Source organism: Mus caroli, chromosome 6 (assembly GCF_900094665.2).
Source record: "Mus caroli chromosome 6, CAROLI_EIJ_v1.1, whole genome shotgun sequence".
NCBI classification, from domain to species: Eukaryota; Metazoa; Chordata; class Mammalia; order Rodentia; family Muridae; genus Mus; species Mus caroli.
The window spans coordinates 52,782,238-52,809,980 of NC_034575.1; the positions used below are offsets into that span (position 1 = coordinate 52,782,238).

The 27,743-nt window shown below is 39.9% G+C and overlaps 1 protein-coding gene and 1 pseudogene across 6 annotated transcripts in view; both read left to right on the forward strand.

Annotated features, from left to right (window-relative positions):
* Abcg2 (ATP binding cassette subfamily G member 2 (Junior blood group)) overlaps nucleotides 1-27,743 on the forward strand; it is a 114,110-nt gene that overhangs the window by 70,592 nt on the left and 15,775 nt on the right. For all 6 annotated transcript variants that reach the window (XM_029478606.1, XM_021165147.1, XM_029478607.1 and 3 more), the window contains 8 exons: nucleotides 760-978; nucleotides 12,904-12,963; nucleotides 13,765-13,879; nucleotides 14,490-14,642; nucleotides 16,354-16,511; nucleotides 18,649-18,800; nucleotides 22,392-22,496; nucleotides 24,937-25,187. In XM_029478606.1, coding sequence (XP_029334466.1) covers nucleotides 779-978; nucleotides 12,904-12,963; nucleotides 13,765-13,879; nucleotides 14,490-14,642; nucleotides 16,354-16,511; nucleotides 18,649-18,800; nucleotides 22,392-22,496; nucleotides 24,937-25,187 — 1,194 coding nt within the window. In that variant the 5' untranslated portion in view covers nucleotides 760-778. The remainder of the gene's footprint in view (nucleotides 1-759; nucleotides 979-12,903; nucleotides 12,964-13,764; nucleotides 13,880-14,489; nucleotides 14,643-16,353; nucleotides 16,512-18,648; nucleotides 18,801-22,391; nucleotides 22,497-24,936; nucleotides 25,188-27,743) is intronic.
* LOC115031315 lies at nucleotides 1,728-4,051 on the forward strand (annotated as a pseudogene).

The following is a 27,743-nucleotide window of genomic DNA, read 5'->3' on the forward strand; positions in this document are numbered from 1 at the left end:
TATATATATATGTGTGTGTGTGTGTGTGTGTGTGTGTGTGTGTGTGTGTGTAAAACCTTGTGAAACATTACAAATTTGATCTGTAAACTTAATTCTCAGTTTTTACCTTAAAGTTCAGAATTGTTTGATTATTCATTTGATGTAGTTAATAGTTTCCACATGTTAAGTTATCCTAGAATATAAATATATTTCCCTATTATGGTTTTGTAACTGAGGCAGTTTGAGAGTTTATCTTCTTGAAGGGGCAGAATAACCAGAGGTACAAAGTCTGACAATCAGAGAACCCTCCTGCACTGGACACCTTAGCTAAACCCATTTGTTAATAACAGCGCACAAACTCTAAGATCAAACAATCATGTATTCTGAATTTAAGTTGTATTATAAGCTTTATAGCTAAACAAGATGGAAAGTTACCCATCCTTTTTCTACTTGATTAGTTTTGAGTACTTTGCATATAATTAAGGTCCTATTTCTTAGACATTTGAAAGCAAATGGGAGCAGAGGCACTCAGAGTTATGTCTGTTCCATGCTACCTGATCTAAGGTGCTTCTCATCCAGTGATATGAGAAGAATGTCCATTTGAAAAGAATCTACAGATTAACAGAGAGGTTTATGCTTTAAAAGTTCTATTTCTTTGAGCTGGAGAGGTGGCTCAGCCATTACAGGCTAGGCTCACAAGCCACAATCAAAGTGCTGGTATCTGTGTTGACGCTCTCATCTATTTATACTAATAATTGACTGTTGCTTTTCCCTCTGCAGAAAGGCATAAATCCTAAAGATGTCTTCCAGTAATGACCACGTGTTAGTACCAATGTCACAGAGGAACAACAACGGCCTTCCTAGGATGAACTCCAGAGCCGTTAGGACACTCACAGAAGGAGATGTGTTGAGTTTTCATCACATCACCTATCGAGTGAAAGTAAAGAGTGGGTTTCTAGTCCGGAAAACAGTTGAGAAAGAAATACTATCAGATATCAAGTAAGTGTATGGACTCTATAAAAAATATTGCTTTATTTATCTGCAGTCACCTTTACAGAATTTCTATTCTCAACAAGTTGCTGTGGATACTTCAATTCATGTTGTTGTACAAATGTATATAGACACATCCTTTCATTTCTTTTGTTTAAACTAGGACATAAGTTACTTGATCTCTTGTTAGGCATATATTTTATTTGCAAAGAAACTGTCAGGACTTAAAAAATGGTCTTATATTTTTGGGAGATTGAACATTTTATTATATCATTTTGTTAAAACTAGTAAATCTTATGTTTTAGAAACAGAGATCTGACAGCAATTTTTGGTGTGTTGATTGTAAAGATATAATTGTAACCTCAGAGTTAGTTTACCAGTCTTTGAAATAAAAGACCTGCTAATGGGCTTTTTAATATGTGTGTACTTTTTTCTATTATATTCTAGTAGAAATGAGGTAGAAATGCAGTATAATTTGAAAGTCCTTTGGATTTTCAAGTACACCTGCTTTAATAGATGGCTTATTTGTGGTAAGCAGATTATAGTCTTGAAGGATTTACTTAGTACTTTCCCTCCATAATAAAGACAGGTAAAGGGGCATGGGATGTAGAGTGCTTGCTTCACATACACCAAGCTCTGAATTTAGTTCCTAGAACCACATAAAACCATGTGCCAGCAAGTTTTAATCCCAGCACTTGGGAGATGGAGGCGGGAGGATCAGAAGCTCAAGGCCATTCTATGCTGCATGAGACTTTGTCTCCAAAAATACAAAACAAAACAAAACCAAAACAACAACAACAACAAAACAAAAACAGAGATAGAAATATTAACATGTAAGGCAACGCTCATTTCACTAAATTGAAGCCCAAAGGGATGAGGACTTTATTTAGTGTAGCAAGTTCTGTTGCAAAAGCACTTCGTTATGTGTTATATTTCTTCTTTCGTCAGGGGATGAATTTATAATTAGAATATGGAGGTAAAATAGGAACTAGCGTGGAGAATACGTGACTGTCTATAGAAGCTGTCACTGCTGGCCTCTTGGTTGCCATTAGCTTTTTTATCCTTACCTGACTTCCAGAGCATTTAGTCTGCACTTGAGCAATAAATGAATTTGAGTTTGTTCAGACAGCACATCCTCTTTTCTGTCTCCTAGGCTGGAGAGCAGTTAGTTATAAGAGTTATTTGACCCAGTGTAAGGCCTGTGTGGAATCATATACTTCTGTTTTTTGAGGTTTTGTATGGAACTATATTTTCTCCCTGTTAGTACCAATCTGCTTCCTCCAGAAAGCAGAAAAACGACAAAATATGGGAGAGAATTTTTGGATGTAGGTAGAGAAAAAATGATGAAGTTCTGAGACTGGGTTGGCCTGAGGTCAGGAGCATTGCAGAATTACAGCTACCCGTGGGACCAAACCTGCTGACATATGCTTCCCCTTTCCTTCTTAGAAAAAAAGGAGGTCTGCTAAGTGCAAAGCTGTTATCTTTTGTACATGCTTAGATAGAATTGACTTGTGAAAAACTGATAATCTTCTTTGAAGCATAATAATCTAGCAGTTACATAGTTTAGCGATAGGTGGGTTGTCAATCATATACAAGGCTGTGGGTTTGGTCCTCAGTCCCACACGCACAAGCATAGACACACAGTCCATCCTTCACTTCACATTTGAATTAAAAGATAAAGGTGGTCCTTGGCGTGATTCTGTCCTGGGTGTCTGTTCTGTGGGACACCAGGCAGTTGTTTTCCATCTGGCTTCTCCCACACCGAAGTGCGTGCCTCCACCTCATGGAAGACTTGATGGACATGCACAGGAGTGCTCTGAGGCCTAAGAACTACCTTTTCAGTTGTGAACTAAAGGCTGACAAAGACTATCACTTTAAAGTGGATAATGATGAAAATGAGCACCAGTTATCATTAAGAACGGTCAGTTTAGGAGCAGGGGCAAAAGATGAGTTACGTATCATAGAGGCAGAAGCAATGTATATGAAGGCAGTCCAATTAAAGTCACACTGGCAACTTTGAAAATGTCTGTACAACCAACAGTTTCCCTTGGGGGGCTTCAAAATTACCCCTCCCCCCTGTGGTTTTAAGGTTGAGGTGTGCACATTGGTGAACAGCACCTAGTAGCTGTAGAGGAAGATGGTGAGTCAGAAGATGAAGATGGGGAGGATGTAAAACTCTTAGGCATGTCTGGAAAGCAATCTGCCCCTGGAGGTGGTAACAAGGTTCCATAGAAAAAAGTAAAACTTGAAGATGATGAAGATGATGAGGATGAAGATGATGATAATTTTGATGAAGAGGAAACTGAAGAAAAGTTTCCAGTGAAGAAATCTGTACAAGATACCCCAGCCAAAAATACACAAAAATCAAACCAAAAGGCAAAAGACTTAAAACCATCAACGTCAAGATAAAAGGGTCAAGAGTCCTTCAAAAAATAGGAAAAAAACTCCCAAAAGGACCTAGTTCTGAAGAAGACATTAAGGCAAAAATGCAAGCAAGTATAGAAAAAGGTGGTTCTCTTCCCAAAGTGGAAGCCAAGTTCATTAATTATGTGAAGAATTGTTTCCGGATGACTGACCAGGAGGCTATTCAAGATCTCTGGCGGTGAAGGAAATCTCTTTAAGAAAATTGCTTAAACTGTTTGAAATATTCTATCTTACTCCATTTCTGTAATAGTTGATATCTGACTGTCCTTTTTATATGCAAAGGGAGAACTTTCCCTACAGGGTTTGATAAATATTCGATTCCATTCAGTTGCCAAGAACTTGTCCAAAATGCCTGTCTAGTTTTCAAGGATGGAACTCCACCCTTTACTTGGTTTTAAGTATGTATGGAATGTTATGATAGGGCATAGTCATAGTGGTGGTCAGATGTGGAAATGGTAAAGAGACAAAATATACATGTGAAATAAACTCAGTGTCTTAATAAAGTAAAAAGAAAGATAAAAGTGGTATTATTTGAGTAAGGACTGCTTGGATAGATTTACAGTGCATACTGTGAGCTGGTACTCTGCACGGGTGTGTGAATGTTATGTGTGTAATGTTGAGGGTTAAACCTAGAGCCTTGTGCATGCTTAACAGGTGTTTCCCCACTAAACCAGTCCCTTGTGATTCTTTTGAAGCCAGTAAAGGAAATGGCTCAATAGTTGAGTATATCTTGTGCTCCAAGCTCCATAGCTCCACATTCTGCCGTAAGCATGGTAGAATGGTCTGCATATTAGCAAAGGAGGAGTGGTCTTTGTATCTCCTGGAGTAATAAAGTATAGACAAACCTTGTTTTTTCTTTCTCTGTTCAGTTAAAGGGACAGCTAGGATTAGTACTCATACTCACTACATCTAATTTGGACTTCAAGACCAGAAATGGTCATGACTTAAAATGTCATTCCTTTTTTTTTTTTTTTTTTTTTTTTTTTTTTTTTTTTTTGGCTTGTAGGTTTTCTAATCCTTTTCCTGTCTCCTGGCTTCAAATAAGTAGAGTCTCTGTAGTGCAAGAAGGATTGCTGTCATCACTTTATTTTTTGTGTTTAATAATAGCATCATCATTCAGAACGGTGATTATATTCTAAAAAATCTGATGAGAATCAAGTTTTCATTGAATCTTTATTTCTTTTTTTCCTGTGTAAGATAATATCTGTTCATGAGAATGCCAAAGGTTTTCCTCCCTGTTTTATGATTTTTCTCTTACATTTTTTCTCCATACACAACACTCAACATGTGAGTTTTCCTTCCCCATTGCTGAAGATGTCTGGAAGAAATCGCCATTGCAGTACATGTGTGTCTATCATATATCCCAATACATATGGGGGTGGGGAGGGGAATTCATTATACTCTTGGGAAGATTGTTAAGCAACTTATTTGAAATAACTTCAGAATTAAACTTGTAGGAACATGACACTCAACCCAGTTTCCCTGTTATCACTGACTTTGCTGTCCTCATTGTCTCCCTTGTACCTACTGTCATTGGTGGCTTGGGGAATCCTTGTAAAACTACGCTATCTACTTGGCACTCCTCTATTCCCATATCCTCCAGTGCAAGTAGTCTAGAAAGAGGACCTTCTCATGGAATCACTTAGTTGACCGGCAACAGGCCTGGGGAACTGTAGTAACCTCATGACCAAGGCAGTTGTGCCTCTGAAGATTTCTCATAGTGGACTGACTGCCACATTCTGTGGTTATTCTCTTCCAACCTGATGTTTCTGTTTCATCCACTTGTGATATTAAAATTGATTACCTGGTGATGTTATTGTCTGTTAAGCTATACCAGAATGTTACAGATTTGATTCTTTGTACCTGACTGGTACTACTTGGAAGAGGCTCCTGACATTCTTCCAGAACCCTATCCTTCATTAATCATAAACTTGTGAGTTGCAGACTCTGAGATGACTCGTGTCTGGGTCCAGCTACCACAGTGAGAGCTGTCAAAGGGTTCTTTTCTATGAACATCTTCTCACAGTTTGCATTTCACTTGGGAAAAGCTGTGTCATCTCTTCTTTCATTTGCTGTTGTGAATGAGAAATGTCCCCCATAGGCTCTTAAGTCTGAACACTTAGTCCCCAGCTGGTAGCGCTGTTGGAGAGGTTATGGAACCTTTAGGAGGTGGAGACTTGTTGGAGGATGCGGGCTGGCTTTGAGGGTTTCTAGCCTTACCTCTTCTTATGTTCTCTGTTTTCTAAGAGCAGTTGAGATGTGAGCTCTTGAGCTTCCGGATTCTGCTGCCATGCCTTCCCAGCTGCTGTAGACATCTTGCCCTCTAGAACCTTAAGCCTAATAAACTCTTAAGCTGAGTTTGGTCATGGTATTATATCACAGCAACCGGCAAGTAACTAACACACCTGTATATATATACTCTTGGATCTCTGTTTTCCTCACTAGCCTTCAGCAGTAATACACCGGCACTAGTGTTGGTGCTCCTTTTGTTCTCGATTTGGTTGCAGGAAAACTTTCAGGGTGACTTCCACCTCTCCTTTGTAACCTTGGTTTATTCCTTGTTTTTAGTATTTCTTTGGTATGGGAAGAAGTTCCAAAATCACTTGTTACTAACCCTGCCTGTGACTTGCACTCAGCTGATGTTCATTCTGTAGAAGACGGTTTTTACAACCAGGATCTGGGTCACAGTGTAATTGCCTCCACTTTCTGAATGAGAAGAACGAGGATGGAGATATATATAATATGTTCAGATGCATACAGATCTTGTTAGATGGAATGATAGAAGTTAGTCCTGGGTAAAGCTCTGGAGAAGAGGCAGTTAGTGGGTGTCTACTCATCATGTGTACAGGAAGTTTCCTAGCTGTGCTTTTCTGTAGCTATCGGTATATCGATAATGTATAACTCCTCATTAATGTATCAACTATAATCTTATACTTTACATTTGTTCTGAATTTGCCTGTTTTCTTTCCCATCAAGATGTATTAAATGTGCTTATCCTTCCTCTCCATCCCCCCAGCCCTTCTATCTTGGGGATTCATTCCAGGGCCATGGACATATAAGACAAGTATTCTATGCTAAGACTCATCTCCAATCTTCATTATTCTTAGTGATCAGCTCAATTTTCTTATTCCATCCAGAGTAGTAGTAGTTGTAGTAGTAGTAGTAATACAGATAAGTAATAATCTGTCTAGCTAGTGGCTCTATCTTCTTTGTTGTCCACCCTCTTTGAAGTTCCTGTTCTTGGATGCTGGTGTTGGCTGAGTAGGATTTATGTAGTCTTCCTACTGAGACAGGGAAGAGAAGACGTAGTCTAACAGAAGGGATCAGAAGTTGTTATTATTATTATTATTATTAATGTTGTTTTTTGACTTTTTGAAACAAGGTTTAATGAATCTGAAATTAACCACAAACTCACCATTAAAGCAAGGTTGGAATAAATTCCTGATCTTCCTGCCTCTGTGACCCAGGTTCTGGGTTTACAGAAGTGCCCATCCTATCCCTCTAATAAAAAGAATTAATACATTATTTGAATAAGAAATTGCAAATGAGAATATAAAACTAAAATTTCTAGGTAGAAACTAAGATAAATAGTCACTAAGTTGTTTTTGATTTATTTTTATTTTGTTTGTAGAACATGATTTTAATATTTTCAACTATTAATATTCAACAAACAATAATTATTTTAAGATATATTTTGTTGTTAGATCTCCCTTTTCATTTCTGATTTTATTAATTTGGATACTGTCTCTGTGCCCTCTAGATAGTCTAAGGGTTTATCTATTTTGTTTATTTTCTCAAAGAACCAGCTGCTTGTTTGTTGGTTCTTTGTATAGTTCTCTATGTTTCTTCTTGGTTGATTTCAGCCCTGAGTTTGTATTTCCTGCCATCTACTCCTCTTGGGTATATTTGCTTCTTTTTGTTCTAGAGCTTTCAGGTGTGCTGTCAAGCTGCTGGTGTATGCTCTCTTCAGTTCCTTTTTGTAGGCACTTAGAGCTATGAGTTTTCCTCTTATCACTGCTTTCATTGTGCCCCATAAGTTTTGGTATGATGTGTCTTCATTTCCATTAAATTCTAAAAAGCCTTTAATTTATTTCTTTATTTCTTCCTTGACCAAGTTATCTTTGAGTAGAGCGCTGTTCAGCTTCCATGTGTATGTGTGCTTTCTGTTGTTTTTATTGGTATTTAAGACTAGCCTTAGTCTATGGTGATCTGATAGGGTACATGGGATTATTTCAATCTTGTGTCTGTTGAAACCTGTTTTGTGACCAATTATATGGTCGGTTTTGGAGAAGGTACCAGGAGGTGCTGAAAAGAAGGTATATTCTTTTGCTTTAGGATGAAATGTTTTATAAATATGTTAGATCCATTTGATTCATAATTTTGTTAGTTCCACTGTATCTCTGTTTAGTTTGTTTCCATGATCTGTCCATTGCTGAGAGTGGGGTATTCAAGACTCCCACTATTACTGTGTGGGGTGCGATGTGTGCTTTGAGCTTTTGTAAAGTTTCTTTTATGAATGTGGGTGTCCTTTCTTTTGAAGCATAGATGTTCAGAATTGAGAGTTCATCTTGGTAGATTTTTCCTTTGACTAGTATGAAGTGTCCTTCCTTATCTTTTTTGGTAATTTTATAACTTTTGGTTGAAAGTTGCTTTTATTTGATATTAGAATGGCTACTCCAGCTTGTTTCTTGGGACCATTTGCTTGGAAAATTGTTTTCCAGCCTTTTACTCTGAGGTAGTATCTGCCTTTGTCACTGAGGTGCGTTTCTTGCATGCAGCAAAATGCTGGGTCCTGTTTACATGTCCAGTGTGTTAGTCTATGTCTTTTTGGGGGAATTGAGTCCATTGATGTTAAGAGATATTAAGGAAAAGTGTATGTTACTTCCTGTTATTTTTGTTGTTAGAGGTGAAATTATGTTTGTGTGGCTGTCTTCTTTTGGGTTTGTTGAAAGATTGCTTTCTTGCTTTCTCTAGGGTCTAGTTTCCTTCCTTGTGTTGGAGTTTTCCAACTATTATCTTTTGTAGGGCTAGATTTATGGAAAGATATTGTGTAAATTTGGTTTTGTCATGGAGTATCTTGGTTTCTCCTTTTATGGAATGTGAGAGTTTTGCTGGGTATAGCAGCCTGGGCTGGCATTTGTGTTCTCTTAGGGTCTGTATGACATCTACCCAGGATCTTCTAGCTTTCATAATCTGTGGTGAGAGAAGTCTGGTGTAATTCTGTAAGGTCTTCCTTTTACTTGACATTTTTCCCTTACTGCTTTTAATATTCTTTCTTTGTTTAGTGTATTTGATGATTTGATTATTATCAGGAGGAATTTCTTTTCTGGTCCAGTCTATTTGAAGTTCTGTAGGCTTCTTGTATGTTAATGGGCATCTCTTTCTTTAGGTTGGGGAAGTTTTCTTCTATAGTTTTGTTGAAGATATTTACTGGCCCTTTAAATTAGGAACCTTCACCCTCTTTTTACCTATTATCTTTAAATTTGGTCTTCTCATTGTGTCCTGGGTTTTCTGGATGCTTTGTGTTAGGAGCTTTTTGCTTTTTGCATTTTCTTTGACCATTGTTTCAGTGTTTTCTGTGGTATCTTCTGCACCTGAGATTCTCTCTCTTCTATCTCTTGTATTCTGTTGGTGATACTTGCATCTATGACTCCTGATCTCTTTCCTAGGTTTTCTAACTCCAGGGTTGTTTCCCTTTGTGCTTTCTTTATTGTTTCCATTTCCATTTATAGATCTTGGAAGGTTTTGTTCATTTTCTTTGCCTGTTTGATTGTGTTTTTCTGTAATTCTTTAAAGGACTTTTATGTTTCCTCTTTATGGGCTTCTAGCTGTTTACCTGTCTCCTCCTGTATTTCCTTAAGTGAGTTTTCTATGTCCTTCTTAAAGTCCTCTATCACCATAATGAGAAGTGATTTTGGATCCAAACCTTGCTTTTCCAGTGTGATGGTGTATCCAAGATTTGCTTTGTGGGAGAACTGAGTTCTGATGATGCCAAGTAACCTTGGTTTTTGTTGCTTATATTCTTAAGCTTGCCTCCCACGGTCTGATTATCTCTAGTGCTACCTGCCCTCGCTGTATCTCACTGGAGCCTGTCCTTCCTGTGATCCTGGTTATGTCAGAACTCCTCAGAATTCAGCTGTCTCTGGGATCCTGGGATCCTGAGATTCTGGCTGTGTCTGAGCTCCTGGGAGTTAAGCTGCCTCTGGGATCCTGAGATTCTGGTATGACCAAGCTCCTGGGATCTTGGTGTACTGTGGTCCTGGGTATGTTAGAGCTCCTGAGAGTGGAGCTTCCACTGAGTGTTGTGGGACTAGCTGCAGAGTTCATGCCCAAGGTCTGTTCAGGGCACCAGCCAGACCAGAAGGAACCTGTGCCACTGGCCAGGTAGAGTTCCTAGGTGCCTGGGTCCTGCTGGTCCCAGTTACTCCTGGTGTTGGGGCAGATGTTGTATCCTCATCTCTGATCCTATGATCCTGGGAGTGTTAGAGCTACTGGGAGTGCATCTTCCTCTGGGTATCGTGGGACTGGCTGTGGAGTTCTTGTCCAAGGTCTGCTCTGATTTCTTATTTTATTAATAGAGCTGGTTTTAAGTGATATTCATGACATAAAGATGACATTTATCAATAAGATTATCTTAATTTCTTGCTTGTTTTGCTTTTTTGTTTTTTAAATAATTTTTTTAAAGATGTCCCAGCCTGTGATCTCACCAGTCTGGAAGCTGAGGCTGGAAGATTTAATGTGCATTGAAGACAAGTCAGAGCTACATAGTGAGTTTTAGCCAAGGTTATAGTGTTAGGAACTAACCAGACAAAAATCACAATAATACAAATGTAGATTCCTTTATTCAATGTTTTGAATGCCTGCTAGGTTATTGATGTTACATAGATTTTTTTTTCTGTTTTCAGAGACTTTATATTTCACTTAGGAATTCAGAAACTGGTGTACTTTCACCGTGTTAATTTCTGTTGTGACAGAGGATGAAAAGATAGAACTGAAGCAGCTTGTGTGAAATGGAGGAATGGGTATCAGGATTGATGAAGTGTGTTTGTTTGGTTGTTTTTTTTTGGTTTTTTTTTTTTTTTTTTTTTTTTTTTTTTTTTTTTTTGAGTATCTATGTGTGGAGAAATGGCCCTCTTTCAAAACTGTCCATAAGCAAAATAGGATGGAAGTATTGGCTGTTATCACTACAACACAATAAAAATGACAAGATCCTCCAAGATTCCATCTTATGCAAAGTGAGCAAAGTCTCTGTGCCAAAGTTCTTACTGGAGGGTTAATCACGCACGCAAGGCTGTAAAGCAATAAACAGTAGGAAATGGCTGGAGAGGAATGACAGAAGGGTGAAGGGTAGGGTGGGGGTAGTTAAGAAAATGTAGGTCACAAAGTAGAACAGAGGTCATCAGCAGATACTTTCTATAAAGGCGGATTTATAAATTTTCAGATTTAGTAGCCATACAGCAGTCTTGTTACTGAGCCCTGGCATCATGGCATGAAAGCTGATACAGCTCTGAAAACATAGTTCTATTCAAATCACATGATTGGTAAAAAGAAGAAATAGGTGACCAGCTACAGTGTGCTGATCCAGGAGGACCCAGACTTTATTTTTTCATTTGTTTATCTACTTGTTTTCTTAGTTTATTCCATCTCATAAGATGGAATGGATCAAGAGGGTCTCTGTTTACATGACATACATCAAACAATGATGAATAAGTAGAGTTGGAATTAACCACTGCCTCAGGTTAGAACTATTGGAATCCGGCTCTATTGTTTTCTTTAATGGTCGAATTTAGTGTAAATGTAAGCCAACCCCAGATACCTATTAAACCATCCTAGTATGTCATTTCTGCGTAAATCACTCTGGCTGTGTTAGTCTTTAGATTAGTATGTATTTTTAAATACTGAAATAGTTTCATGGCAATGAATCCTTACCAAATAAAGGATCTGTTCATTTTAGAAGCAAGTACTAGGTAGCTGTTCATACAGATGATACATCAAGAGGTATAAATATATGCACACTAAAAATTTACCCTGGCATCTCTTTTGTCTGCATGTTGGACAGTATGTGGGAGGGGTAACAGAATAAAAGAGTAAGATTTTTCATTGTTACAACTTGATCGAGCCTTAGTGGCCTGTTGCTATATTTGTTTGGTATTTCATCAGTTAACAAGCAAGGCAAAAGGTACATCTCACCTTAATTCACACCAGCCCTCATATAGTGATACATCAGGTATCAAGCAATGCATGTTGAGTTTCTCTTGGATTTAAGTTCAGGGAATGGATCTTGTGTTCTGTGGAGTACATCTTGACCTACTTAACAGTTCTAGGGGCTGAACACAACAAAGTGTATTGATGGGACAACTTGGGCCTCTCTTCACCATTCCTGTGCAGCTGTACTGGGCTTGCCCTTAACTCCCCTTTCTCTTGTTTATTTTCTTTAGCTGTCCCACTTGTCACTGTTAGGATAAAATTCATACTTTCTTAGATGTCATCATAGTCAGCATTGCTGAGATTGTTCTGTCTTAATCAATCTAAATATCCATTTAGTTGGTTGAAATGGATGACTGTGTATTGCATGTCTGTAAGTCATTAAACACTTTATACAGGGAAGGCGACCTCTTCCAAGACTGTGTTTCCCTCTCCAATTGATAACACAACTTTTGTTGTTTCAAATCGTGTGTGTGTGTGTGTGTGTGTGTGTGTGTGTGTGTGTGTGTGACCAGGGCACACATACCTAGGTCAGAGGACAACTTTGGGAGTCTCTCCTTCCACTATAGATTCTGAGCATCAAACTGGTCTTCAGACTTGTGGAGCAGTGTTTTACCAGCTGAGCTGTCTTGCCTACCTGACAAGTTTTACTTTAGTGTTAAGTACTGGTGATGCTTCTGCCCTAACATGGAGACTTGGATTTACGATACTTGACTTTTTAATCTGATTATACTTTAGTAATGAGAATATGTTCCACTGATAATATTCAAGTATTGACTGTAAGTAAAAACAGTTTAAAGGCACTAATCATTAGCTTAATCAAAAACTGTTATGCATTTTATATTAGTTAAAAGGAATGCAGATCTTTTGAGAGTCTCCCTTCCTTGTTTCAGGAATCTGTTATTTTTAAGGATCTTATATTTGAATCTTTCATACTGAAGAGACTTTCAGTTGCTGTTGCTAGGACTTAGCCCAGGGCCTCATGTATGATAAGCACGGGTTGCACTACTGAGTTGTATCCCAACTCAACATCAAGGAACCTGAAATATTGGTTATGCAATTTCCAAAAGATTAAGTTGTTTCAAAAGCAATTTACAAAACAATAAGAAAAGAGAGGAATTAAGAAGGACCAAACTCTTTCTTAGAGGTACCTGTGGTTGATAGCCTTTAGGTTAGACATCTAGTATCAGTGATTCTTTTTTAATCTTTAAAACGCTGTGTGGGTTTGTATTTCATCTTCCTTTTTTAGTGTGTTCAGAACTTCATGTAAAATATAAGACTAAAACAATATGGTTTTGTTTCTAGTGGGATCATGAAACCTGGCCTTAATGCTATTCTGGGACCCACAGGCGGAGGCAAGTCTTCGTGAGTATAACATACAAATAAATAAACCTTTACTGTTCATTAAGTGTCGCGTTTACATAAGCAGATGTTAGCTCATTATTTGCAGTATATATGTGGTCTGGTCGTAGGTAGGTACTGTAGATAATATGGGGTTGAACTATCTCATGGTTTAGTGCCAAGGATCAGAATAACTCATTAGGTCAGCTCTAGTAAATGATGAAGTGATTGGCGTATAGTGGAATGCCGTATCATGTTCTAGTAGTAATGAGGAAAAAGGGTGAAGTAATACTCAAAAATGAAGGCATGAAGAGAAGGTGTAACTAAAGCCTTGAGTATTTGTTCAACAACGAGGTAGCTGGGTTGTGATCTTCAAGGTTCATTAACCAAGGCGGGTATTTGGGGAGGTCTTAAGATTTAAGCCAGTGGGTGTTTTGTTTTTTTGTTTTTTGTTTTGTTTTGTTTTGCATTTATATTTTGGGTTCTGCTGTAGCACTTGATGAGAAAGACAATGAGAATTTAAAACATGTAAACTTGTTGGTTTTTTTTTTCCCTTTGGTTTCCCTGTTTGATTTTAAAATAAGATCTCAGCATTGTAGCCCTGGCTAGCCTAGAACCAAGTTGTCTAAGTTGACCTTGAACTCTCATAGATCCTCCTGCCTCTGCCTCCTGAATGCTGAGAGGAAAGGTGTGTGCCACCATGCTCAACTTATAAATTTTTTTAAAACTATAAATGTATCAAATAGTAGAATGTGCATTAAGAACAACTAAACCACGTGACCTGTGCTGAAGGAAGAAAACTCGTAACTTGTGTGTCCTTTACAGGTTGCTAGACGTCTTAGCGGCAAGGAAAGATCCAAAGGGGCTGTCTGGAGATGTTTTGGTAAATGGGGCACCTCAACCTGCCCATTTCAAATGCTGTTCAGGTTATGTGGTTCAAGTGAGTATAAGTAGATTTGGTCAATATATGTGCTTATGGTGTAGTTTGCTTCCAACTGAATATATGACATGCTCATAGAATCTATGTATTTGCATCAGATTTTTATAATCTTCCACTACTCTGGCAGTGATATTAAGGGAAATACAGTGTACCTGTACTATGACCCTTGTGGGACAGTAGTATCAGTTTTTGCTGCTATATGATTTCCACCAAATATATATATATATATATATATATATATATATATATATATANATATATATATATATATATATATATATATATATATATATATATATTTACCCATCCTTTACTTTCCTTCTTCCCATTGTAGCTGTCTTTCCCAACTCCTTCCATCAGGCAGCCTTGAGATGTGTAGTAGTGCTTTTACACGTGTCCTGTTGAGTGTATGGCTGGGTAATGAAAATGATGCCATTGAACTTTGCATGTGTCTGTCTATGCAGTCACTGCCACTTAAAAGAGCTTCCAGTTCATCAGTAGCCTGAGTTTTACCTTAGATGTATTATGTATATGGATTGAACTATATATGTTCAAGGCATGGTCATAGAAAAGGCTCCCATATCTCACTAAAATGCCATTTTGCCTTAAGGATGACGTTGTGATGGGCACCCTGACAGTGAGAGAAAACTTACAGTTCTCAGCAGCTCTTCGACTTCCAGCAACTATGAAGAATCATGAAAAAAATGAACGGATTAACACAATCATTAAAGAGTTAGGTCTGGAAAAAGTAGCAGATTCTAAGGTATGAAAACCCCTCCTAGTATTACAGCCAGGGAATTGTCCTGTATATCCTATATAAGCAATATACATAACCTTATAACAATTTGTCCAGTGGTCTGGTTACTTTTCTGTAGTCTTTCCTTTGGCAGCTTTATTTCTCTTCCTTTCCTTCTACCTCTCCTTCCTTGCTTACCTACTGTCAGCATTGGTTTCTAGGCTCCTACATACCAGGCTGTGATAGTAAGAGAGTAACAGAAAGAAGGTGCTTCTCCTCTTGAATGTTAGTTAAGATCAAGAAGAGGGTGAACTTTATAAATCAGCAGTCTATCTCGTTTTGGCTGAGCAGACATTGGGCAACAGGTGAAAATATAATGGCTGTAGTTTAACCCTTCTGCCCATAATTATTTAATCCCTTAGAGGCCATGGATTATGGCAGTCCTAAAGAACTGTTGCTTTTCTTGCTGGTTGCTCGCATTCATTCATGTACTATTATTTTGTTGGGGAAAATAACCGTGCATGTTTCCATAGACAGCATCAACTTGGAGACTGAAAAGTACTTAAAATGGTGTGGTAGAATGGGAACTCGGCTCCTCTCCCACATCCCCCACACCCCGTCTCTGTCCACTAAGGGACGGTTGGGAGAGAGAGCAGGGTTTAGGTGCTAGATGGTTATAAACTATGGCCAGTGTGCTTCCCTTCCTCTTTATTACCTGTATCTCAGCAGGTGACTTGCTTGCAAGCACAAGGACATGACTTCAGTCCTCAGCACCCATGTAAAGCCAGTTTGCACTGGAGGGAGGAAGAGACAGGTGAATTTCTAGCCAACGTAGTGAACAGCAAAATAAATTGGATGGCTTCTGAAGAATAACAGGCTGTTAAAAGCACAGACCTTTGCCTGGGGAGATGGCTCAGTGGTTAAGAGCACTGACTGCTCTTCCAGAGGTCCTGAGTTCAAATCCTAGCAACCACATGGGGGCTCACAACCATCTGAAATGAGATCCGATGCCCTCTTCTGTAGTGTCTGACAGCTACAGTGTACTCATATATACTCCTCTTTTAAAAAATAAAAATAAAAATAGATGAATGAATGAATGAACGGACCTCACTTCAGGTCAGGCCACCTTGCAGCTCTAACCAGAGCCTCAATTTACTCATCTGATAAAAAGGAAACTGTCTTCCCCCAGGTATTTTGCTCTGATAAACCAGTAATCCTCAGAGTGAAGACAATAAAGCATCTCCACGATAGGCAGGTGGTGGGGTGACAGGAGGCAGGTGGTGGGGTGACAGACAGGAGGCAAGTGGTGGGGTGACAGACAGGAGGCAGGTGGTAGGGTGACAGGAGGTACGTGGTGGGGTGACAGGAGGCAGGTGGTGGGGTGACAAGAGGCAGGTGGTGGGGTGACAGGAGGCAGGTGGTGGGGTGACAGGAGGCAGGTGGTGGGGTGACAGGAGGCAGGTGGTGGGGTGACAGGAGGCAGNAGGTGGTGGGGTGACAGGAGGCAGGTGGTGGGGTGACAGGAGGCAGGTGGTGGGGTGACAGGAGGCAGGTGGTGGGGTGACAGGAGGCAGGTGGTCGGGTGACAGGAGGCAGGTGGTAGGGTGACAGGAGGCAGGTGGTCGGGTGTGTGCTGACAAGAGACATCCCGAGGCAATCAGGGCTGCACCGTTTGGTCTGTCTACCAAATGATGGCAACCATGTTCAGTCTTGTTGACAAAGATGACACTTGCTTTAGGTTGGAACTCAGTTTATCCGTGGCATCTCTGGAGGAGAAAGAAAAAGGACAAGCATAGGGATGGAGCTGATCACTGACCCTTCCATCCTCTTCCTGGATGAGCCCACGACTGGTTTGGACTCAAGCACAGCGAATGCTGTCCTTTTGCTCCTAAAAAGGTAAATGCTACAAGACATTTTCATTTATTTACTATCAGGTCACTTACATGTGGCACTGTGTATTCTTTGTGCAGGAGTAAACAACAGAATTTCTTCCTTCTTTGTTAAAGGAAAAGAAGAATGGTTAATAAGAATATAGAGAATGATGGCTGTGGTGGGGCGGGGTTGCTGTTCTAAATAGCAAGAGGGTCATGGAAGATCTTGGGTGTGGACAAGGACCTGGGCATGAGAGTGAGACCTGGTGACAGTAACTGGCTAGAGAAGACAGCTATTGGCCCAAAGACAGAACATGCCTAATATGTCAGAACATCAAATAGACATAAGAACCCAGTTACCTTAGGGTTGTACCTAGGCATACAGTTACAATAAAACACCATAGACTAGGTAGCTTAACAACAGAAATCTTCACTTCTGTGAAAACATACCACCTGTAGTCTGATAGATGTGCAGACATTGCTTCTGAAGTGGAGCCCAGGAGTCTTCCCTAGGGACGCTCAGAGCATGTGGTCATTCCGATGTCCCTAGTCCTCAGGCCAGCTCTGAGGATCAGGCCTCATACAGCTCTGCTCCCTCCAGGTTCCTCCCTGTCGCCTTCCAGATCTTACAGTTCCCGACTGAGTGGTCATCCTGGGTCGCTTTACTCCAGTCTCTTCTTCCTTTTGAGCTTTAAATTTAATTGCACATATTCATTGTACCATGCCACTATGTTATATAAGGACATTTTCACACAAACATGGTGTGTGATGAGCACATCCCTCCATATTCCCTCACTCTCCACTTCACATTTTCAATCTTGTGCCTTTTTGTGCCCTAGACAGTCTCACTGCGAATTTTATGTCATATACACATGCACGATTTTATGTATCTATGAAATATAGGATCACAGATGAAGACTTGGGAGATGTGTCTTTATGAGACTGATTTAATTTACTTAATATGATTTTCTGTAGTTAAATCTACTTTCCTGCAAATGCTGTATCTTAGATCGCCATTTGTTTACACATTTCTCCAGTGTTGACACATAGGTTGGTTCCATACATTTTGCTGCATTCTCTGTAGTTTCTTCATCTAACAGCATCACCACACACACACACACACACACACACACACACACACACTGATGCTTGCTTGTCTGTAACTCTGACCTATAGTTTCTTGAGTAAACCTTTTTGTGTTAGTTTGTTTAATGTGTTCTTTTACCTTGAGTGTCTTTTCTTTCTTAAGCCACTCCTGTGAAGCCCCTGATGTTCTACTTGATAAACTTCAGATTGAACACTATATTTTATATTTGATGTACAATAACTCCTAGATGCAACTATTTCATATTCTATCTCAATTATTCAATTATTGATGTTCTGGCTTGGTGGAGTATTATTGATGGTGGTGGTGGTGGTAGTAATGGTGGGTTTTTTGGTTTGATTGCTTGGTTGTTTGTTTTTGTTTTTTGAAACAGGGTTTATGTAGTCCTAGAGCTCACTCTGTTGGCTTCTGCATTTGCAAGCCAGAGAGGGTCCTTCTCCCTGTGTGCCCTGCTGTATGTTTCCACACCCTAATAATGTGGTGTGGAAATATATGTGTGTGGGAGTGTGTGTGTGTGTGTGTGTGTGTGTGTGTGTGTGGTGTGTATGTGTTCTCCCCAGACTCTGATTCAGTCTGTGTGAACTGTCCCAGTGTCTGCATTTGACAATAAACATTCTAATGTTTAATGGAATCCATTCTGTAGCTGTCCCGAACCCCCCCCCCAAAAAAAAAAAGAAAAAAAAAAAGAAATCCTAGCAGGATTTGTTTGACTGGGATTTGGTTTGTTTCTAAGGATTAAGTGGAAGGCCTCTTACATGCTAAACACTTTATTTGCAACTGATATCCAAGATTGCTATACTCCCAGATACTCTAGTTTTTCAAAGCATCAAGTTTCACTTTCCTTGCATATAGTTGATACTTAGAAATATATAAAATGAAATGATGATTTCAATCCTTGACATGAGCTGATACATTATGTGTATAAGAGAAAATCAAGTTAAAGTTGGGACAGATGCTCTAACAAAGGAATAAAGTACTCTTTAACAATAAATGTAAGGATCAGAATCTTAACAAAATCTTCTTATTAAAGCATCTTATTTTTCTTCTTGTAATGTAGGATGTCTAAACAGGGTCGAACAATCATCTTCTCCATTCATCAGCCTCGGTATTCCATCTTTAAGTTGTTTGACAGCCTCACCTTACTGGCTTCCGGGAAACTCGTGTTCCATGGGCCAGCACAGAAAGCCTTGGAGTACTTTGCATCAGCAGGTATAGTTGATTCTTTACAGTGTGGTAGGTCCTTCCATCACAAAATTGTGGAAAGAGCAGGGGACTCTCCACAGGAGTGCTGTTTAGTCTTCGAGTGATTTACCATGGTTCCTCCATTTTAAAGTACATTTGCTCAGTTTTCTGTTAGTGTTTCTCTTCATTGTGCTTGTTTGTGTAGACTTTTAACTTTTCCTGTGCTACTTGAATATCTGTGTCGTCTGTGCCTAAGTGGATCCATCGACTGGGGCTGTGCTGCTTCAGTTTCCAAGTCATGATGGTCTGTGGGTTTAAAGTGGGGGTCCCACATCCCCTACGGACTTGGGCCACTGGGCAAGGCAAGACTCAGGCAGTTTTGACTGCTCGGTTCCCTATGCTGTCATGGGCGTCTGGCTGTGTGAAGCCATGGGATCCCCACTCCATGGGTGGGCAAGCGCAGTCTGAGGTCCCCGTGGACCTGCTGGAGTTGGGCTTGGTGGTCCCAGACCTGCATGGAGGCTGAGGATGTTGGGTTCTCAAGCTCTTGGGCATCCCAGATGCTGCTGGAGGCTGTGGAAGATCTGAGGGGGCTGGCTCTAGCCTGGGGCAGAAGGGAAGAGGGCGGGAGGAGGGCTCTGGCTGGGTCCTACTGGGACGAGAGAGTCCTTGGCTTGTTCAGTGGGCAGCTTGGCTTGGTGGAGTCCATAGCTGGGAGTGCAGAGAGCCTTCCTGCTTGAGATAAGACGTGGCTCTTTAGAGGAAGACCTGCTCCATTGTTCCCCACGGTGGTCCTGATGAGAAGAGGCAGTCCATGGTTTTAAGACATTTACTGTCATGGTAGAGAATTGTGATGAGTAAAACCCTACCCCACTTTCTCAGGGTGGGCCTGAGGTGAGGAGGAGTGTCTGGGAAGGGGAGCTTATTGGCTAAGCCCTTCAGGCCTTTAGGTAACTCATTAAAATGGAGATGTCTTGAGGCTACATGATCTGTGGTCATGTCCTCTACCTGATGGCCACAGAATTATGGAGATCTGAGACCTCATGCAAGGAGCCTGGTGAGCCTGGTGTCTAGGAGTGTGGCAAAACACCTATCATCCCTTGCTCTGGATCACCTGCTAGGTCACTTGGGTTTTAAACCTAGCTCAACCAGAAACCAAGCTGCCTTTAATGGTCCCACAGTGGCCTTTCCCTGAAAACTCAGTAGTTATGAGTAGATTCACACCTAGCAGTTTGGTCAGTTGAACAATTTTGGAAAGACTAGTATTGTTATCTCCTTAACCTCATGGCAGATCACAGTAGGTCAGTTTTCCTAAGCTACCAGGTGTGCATTCATGCTGTGCTTTAATTGGGGGACAGGGGACCTTGGAAATGATGCTTAGCTTTCTTGTAATGTGAGATTGATAATTTAGACTGTGAGTGGGTCTCAGTGACTAGTTAGTGACTAGTTAGTGACTAGTTATTAGAGTGACTAGTTTCAGATCTTACCTTGTTGAGCCTGCATTTTTGACATTTGTGATTTCTTTTTAGATTTATGTACTTTGTTATGTGTATAAATCATTTTGTCTGCATGTATCTATGTGTACTATATGTAGAGCTAATGCCCTCAGAGGTCAGGACAGGGCACTGTATTCCCTTGGAACTGGAGTTACAGATAGTTCTGAGCTGGGATAAAGTACAGGAACCAAACCTAGGTTCTCTGTAAGAACAGTTGCTCATCTCTCCAACCCTGTAATTTCTTTTTAAATTTAGTATATCTAATCTTTTTCATTTTAGACATATCTGGCTGTGATTATAAATTATTCTTTATAGCCTCATATACACTTTAAAATATTCATTATCATTCCTAATTTTTAAAAAATTAATCTATCATTTAAAACACTTGAGCATTCCTTGGTTAAGAGCACTTTCTTTACTTTTAGGGAACCCTAGTTTGAATCCTAGCACTCACTTGGTGGCTCCCAAGCTTCTGAAACTCTAGTCCACAGAGATTCCCCTGTTGCCTGGCTCTGCAGACACCAGGCCCACATGTGACACCCAGACACATGTGCAGGCAAAGTACCCATATACATAAGAAGTATTTTTTGAAGAAAAATATAGATTAGTTGAGCCTAGATAAGTTCAGTATCTATGAATCTGAGACAGACGACAGGTTAGTCTGAGAGGACTGTAAAGTTGGTGTACTGTCTATGTTCTCTGGAGAGTGCTGCCCAAAACTTGCTCACTATTTGGAATGATGGCAGGATGACAGAAGAGAATTAGAATCTCTCCACTTAGTAGCTGAGGAAACAATTATGACTTGCAGATCTTGAAGTCAGAGCGCACAGGACAGTTAGTGATTTATTTTTCTTTTCTTTTTTTTTTTTTGAATATTTTTTATTACGTATTTTCCTCAATTACATTTCCAATGCTATCCCAAAAGTCCCCCATACCCCCCCCCACTTCCCTACCCACCCATTCCCATTCTTTTGGCCCTGGCATTCCCCTGTATTGGGGCATATAAAGTTTGCAAGTCCAATGGGCCTCTCTTTCCAGTGATGGTCGATTAGGCCATCTTTTGATACATATGCAGCTAGAGACAACAGCTCCGGGGTACTGGTTAATTCATCATGTTGTTCCAACTATAGGGTTNCAGATCCCTTTAGCTCCTTGGGTACTTTCTCTAGCTTCTCCATTGGGATCCCTGTGATCCATCCAATAGCTGACAGTGAGCATCCACTTCTGTGTTTGTTTGGCTCCGGCATAGTTTCACAAGAGAGAGCTATATCTGGGTCCTTTCAGCAAAATCTTGCTAGTGTATGCAATGGTGTCAGCGTTTAGAAGCTGATTATGGGATGGATCCCTGGATATGGCAGTCTCTAGATGGTCCATCCTTTCATTACAGCTCCAAACTTTGTCTCTGTAACTTCTTCCCTGGGTGTTTTGTTCCCAATTTTAAGAAGGGTCACAGTGTCCACACTTTGGTCTTCATTCTTCTTGAGTNTCATGCGTTTAGCAAATTGTATCTTATATCTTGGGTATCCTAAGTTTTGGGCTAATATCCACTTATCAGTGAATACATATTGTGTGAGTTCCTTTGTGATTGTGTTACCTCACTCAAGATGATGCCCTCCAGGTCCATCCATTTGGCTAGGAATTTCATAAATTCATTCTTTTTAATAGCTGAGTAGTACTCCATTGTGTAAATGTACCATATTTTCTGTATCCATTCCTCTGTTGAGGGGCATCTGGGTTCTTTCCAGCTTCTGGCTATTATAAATAAGGCTGCTATGAACATAGTGGAGCATGTGTTCTTCTTACCGGTTGGGACATCTTTTTTTTTTACCTGGATTTCGATCTTGGATGGAAGGCTAGTGAGCACCGGAGCATATCAGTGGTCTTTTGTGGCTCATAACCAATGTGGCTCAACACCAATGCAAGAGTTTCTCAAGGGTCTAAAATTCCTCTGGAATTATTGGAGTATTTGTTAAGTATATGAGAAAAGCGTGTGTTAGTGAAGGGAAGGGAAAGTGATAATGGGTAGAGCTCTGTCTTCCCAAGCCTTCCCTCCCTCATCAGAACGCATGTTCTCTTTTCCAAGACCTTCAGGGTGGTGTCCTTGTGTTGCCTTTTCTTGTAGGTTACCACTGTGAGCCCTACAACAACCCTGCAGATTTCTTCCTTGATGTCATCAACGGAGATTCTTCTGCTGTGATGTTAAATAGAGAGGAACAAGACAATGAAGGTACATGAGTCTTGTGGATTCCTACATTGGTGTCTAATTGTTTGATTAAAGCATGCTTTTGTAGGCCAGCCAGGACTGCATAATGCGATCCTACCTTAAAACAAAAATCATGCCTTTAAAATTCATGTTAATTGAGTGATGTGAAAATAATCAATAGATACTGTTTTCTGTAAGTGCTGAGAGTGTTTTTAATATAATTTGTAAATAAGTGTTTTTCTGAAAGTATCAGTTCTAAGGCAAATTTTCAGTTAAAATGGTTATTTTTAATAATATCAGGGTTCTCTATCAGAGGACAGAGGACAGAATCAATAGATGTATGTATGTATGTATGTATGTATGTATGTGAGTCGCTTACAGGCTATGGTCCAGCTAGTTCAATAATGGATGTCTACTAATAGAAAGTCTAAGAATCTAGTAGTTCTTTAGTATGAGGCTGGCTGTTTCAGCTGGTCTTCAGTGTATGTTGGAATCCTGAAGAAGTAGGCTTTAATGCCAGTGAAGGAATGCCTCAGAGCAGGATAGATAAACGTGCCAGTGAGAGTGAGGGCAAGCAGGCAAGAAGCAAACGCTTCCATCTTCCATGCCCTTTATATAGGCTATCACCAAAAAGTATGGCCCATATTTAAGGTAAATCTTCCTACCCTAAAAAAGGATCCAGATTTGGTGTTGGTCTTCCACCTGAAATGAATCAATCAAGAAAAATGCCTCAAAGGTGTACCCAGCCACTTTGATTTTCGTTAATCCCAGATGTAGTCAAGTTGACAACCAAGATTAGCCGTCACAAGTATTTTATAAACAACCCTATAATAATGGCTCATGCCTTTAATCCCAGCACTGAGAGGCAGAAGCTGGCAGATATCAGTGAGTTTGAAGCCAGTCTGGTCTATAAAGCAGTTTCAGGCCAACTGGGGCTACAGAGTGAGATAGTATCTTAAAACAAATGAAAACCAGGAAACAGCACATTATGCATTGTCCATAGAAGGGAAAGGCCAGAATTTTTTTAAAAAATAAATTCTAACTGTGCAATATAATATCTATTTAAATAATGAAGGTCTAAATTCCTGTGTGTGTGTGTACATTTATTATCACGGAGTTTTCTGTATCCATAAGATGTGACTATGCACCAGTTAGCTGGGTTTTTAATATGTAAACTAATTATAGTAAGTAATTTTACTCTTTTGAAAGAGTTCGACAGTGTAGCCCTAGCTAGCCTGGACTCATTATGTAGATCAGACTGGCCTCAGATTCAGAGATTCATTTGCTTCTGCCTGTTGAATACTGTGATTAAAGGCATGTTGCACAATGCTGCTCACCACTCCAGAGGCAGTGGAACCTGGGAAAATGGAGCCAATGAATATGGCAGACTAAAGTCTCACATAATAGCCAGCTTTATTCAAAGCCTTGGACAGTTCATACTTGGAGGACTAAGAAAGGTCACATTAGTAAAGTTCTCATGAGTTCAGGTTGTACACAATCACAAGGACAAGCTGCACGTGGCAAAAATATGGTTTTCCATAGAGGGCTATAAAGGATAGTTTGAACATTTCATCGAGTAACAGCCAGCAATAATGAGTAATCTGAAGTAAACTCCTATCCACTATACCTGTGAGAAGCTCAAAAATATACTCCAAGGACAATTCCATGTTTAAAAGGAACTAAAGTCACAAGATGTGGTACCTTAGTGGCCCAGGGTTATGGGGGAAGGGTCAAGAGACCATCAACCCCAGATACCTCAGTCATGAGGATGGCAGGAGTTGGCTATCCTCCCTCTCCCAGCCTGGTGCCATGAAGCTGGCTCTCCCCCATCAACCCTAGTAAGAATTTATTACCCTGACAGGTATCAGGCTTCCCTCTTTGTTTTATCTTATAAGGTGCCCCACAATGGCCAACCCTACAGCCCCTGAGTATGCAGATGAAGAGTCTCCCAACACCCCTGCCCTGGTCAGAGGTATATGGCCACACAAACCTTGCCCCAAAGACCCTGGCTACCTCCCCAGGGGCATAAATACTCTGTTTTGCCCCAATAAATGAACCAGTTCTCCAAAGCTTCTGCCAGGTGTGTTCTTTGTCCACATCCTCCTCAGTCCTGCATAGCACTCCCCCATGCCCAGCTAAGCTTCTCTCCCTCCAGTCCAGCCTGGTATGCAACAGAACTAGCTAGCCCAAGGGAGAAGCAGACATGGAGCACTGAGTAGCAACACGACTCTTGTCTTGTTTTCTTGGAATGTTCTCACAAGCACTCAGAATTCTCCTTATATGACTGTTCCTTGAACACGTTCCAACACATGCCCAGCTGGTATTTTACACACACACACACACACACACACACACACACACACACGTAGAATTAAGAGATTATATAATTATAGAACCATAGAAAATGAGTTACATCTTTTGTTAATTGTTAATATTTCACTTCTTTATCTACATTTATCCAAAGCAAACAAGACTGAAGAGCCTTCCAAGGGAGAGAAGCCAGTAATAGAAAATTTATCTGAGTTTTATATCAACTCTGCCATCTATGGAGAAACAAAAGCTGAATTAGATCAACTTTCAGGAGCTCAGAAAAAGAAAGGAACATCAGCCGTCAAAGAGCCAGTCTATGTTACCTCTTTCTGCCACCAGCTCCGATGGATTGCCAGGCGCTCATTTAAAAACTTGCTGGGGAACCCTCAAGCTTCTGTTGCTCAGGTAATCTAACAAGTGCCAGCTGTGCCTGGAACTACTCACCAGGAGGAGCTGGGCTCTTTGACTGGTCTTTTCCTACGAGTCTATTTATTTCAGGATTTTATTTACTTTCTACTTAATCCTTCTGTAACTTTCTGTCATCTCCATTGTATCTCTGTTAACAGAAACTGAAGTTTCAATTTCAATTCTCTTTTGAACAATTCTCTCTCCCTCTTTTTTTTTGTTTTTTTTGTTTGTTTGTTTGTTTGTTTGGTTTTTTGAGACAGGGTTTCTCTATATAGCCCTGGCTGTCCTGGAACTCACTTTGTAGACCAGGCTGGCCTCAAACTCAGAAATCCGTCTGCCTCTGTCTCCCAAATGCTGGGATTAAAGGCATGCGCCACCACACTCGGCAAATCTTCTCTTTTGTTTGAAATAGTTGAAGTTGGTTTGAACCAGTTAGTTATTTACACAATTTAGACTTGGCATATAACCAGACATGGTTATATTTGCAAGATCTTAGAATGAATGTGTTATCTTTATAAAAAAAAATTAGTCTAAGCCGGGTGTGGTGGCGCGTGCCTTTAATCCCAGCACTCAGGAGGCAGAGGCAGGCGGATTTCTGAGTTCGAGGCCAGCCTGGTCTACAGAGTGAGTTCCCGGACAGCCAGGACTACACAGAGAAACCCTGTCTCGAAAAACCAAAAAAAAAAAAAGTCTAATATTAATATCCATTTGTAAGCTATGTTTGTTGTCTCTTGTAGAGTCATTAGGAGCTGACTCTGAACTCTTTTTGATTTTTGATTTTTGGTTTGGTTTGGTTTGAATTTTGGTTTTTCAAGACAGGATTTCTCTGTGTAGCTCTGGCTGTCCTGGAACTCTTTGTAGACCAGGCTGGCCCCAAACTCACAGAGATTCAGCTGTCTCTGACTCCCAAATGCTGAGATTAAAGACATGCACCACCATGCCTAGCTCAAACTCATAATTTTTAACTTCAGCGCAATTTTAATTGTAGTCACTCAGAACATAATTTGAAAAAAAAATGAATCAGTACATTTGACTGAAGAGACAATAACATTTTGGAAGAATTTATTGTTTTCCCTTTTGTTCATAAATACAAAAGTCAGAAATACCAAAAGCTCATAGAAAGGCTCCTTTGTGGTACAAGACTTAGCATAGCTGTTTCAAGTTTGCTTTTCTATTTGCTGTGATAAATCCCTGGTGAGAAAAGAGTACAGGTTATAGTCAGTTATGGAGGGACTGAAGCAGAGACCGTGGAGGAAGGACCACTGCTTATGACTTGTCTGGCCTGGCTTCCGTATGTAGCTCAGGTTTACCTGCCCAGGATTGGCATTGTCTGCAGTGGGATGATTCCCTGCCACGTAACTTAGCAATGAAGAAAATGTCCCTCACACATGTCCATAAGCCACTCTGATGGAGGTGGTTTCTCAGTGGAGGTTCAGTTTTCCCAGCTATGTTAAGTTGATGACCTAGACTAGCCACCCTAACAGTTACACATAGTAAGAAACTGGTGGGATCATAGGAGCTAATTTGGACAGTAAGTTTCAAAGATGACTAGAGTTGGTTTTAGAACCTGAAAGCTTTTAGGAAACATTCAAAGGGTGATACTTGCAGTGTGAGCATAGGGAGTTTGAATGCCAAAAAAACAAAAGCAAACAAACAAAAAAGACAAAGTAGTTTGTGTAGTTTGGAATAGTGAGTACTCCTAAAATTATAATTTGGAAGATTGCACTTACTTATATATGTGCAAACTATGTATGATGGGACTTTTAGAACTTGTTTTATAAGCTTGGCCTGCTTAGGGTTACGTAGGAGAGTTATAAAAATATACCAAGAGAACGGGTTTCCCCATCCTGAATTTATACCTTAATATCAAAGAGATTTGTCATTCTCCCCTGAATATGTTATTTCCAAACCAGTCTTCACAGTTAATGATTCTCTTTTTCTAATTTACCTTGCTTCTTGCCAGATATGGCCTTCACAAATTACTTTATGTCATGCAGGAGAGATACCTTCGGGGTTAAAGACCATATACTTCTCTTGCAGAGTACTAAAGTTTATTATATCACTCTCATTAGAGAAATCACAGTCATGTCTAACTCAAGCTGACACTTCAGGCCTCCTTGGGTGTCTGCTCTCATATACGCTTGTGTGTATGTGCACATGCACACACACACATGTTCACACACACACATACACTTCATTTTTTGAACCAGAAGACTCAGCTTTTTTCATACATACAAATGTCTTTGCTACATAGAACATTAAATGTATGCCCATAACTAGTTTTAGTTCTGTTCAAGCTGTACTTTATATTTTGATACTGTTAAAGCACTAAGATTTTTTTTGAGCTTTGAAAATCCAAGATATATAAATGAATATTTCATTTTCTTTAGATGAATATTATATTTTAAAATTACCTGAGAATAATATATTAATAAATAGAATCTTTTAGATAAATAATATTATGCACCACTTTCTTTTTTTTAATATTTTTTATTACATATTTTCCTCAATTACATTTCCAATGCTATCCCAAAAGTCCCCCTCCCCCCCACT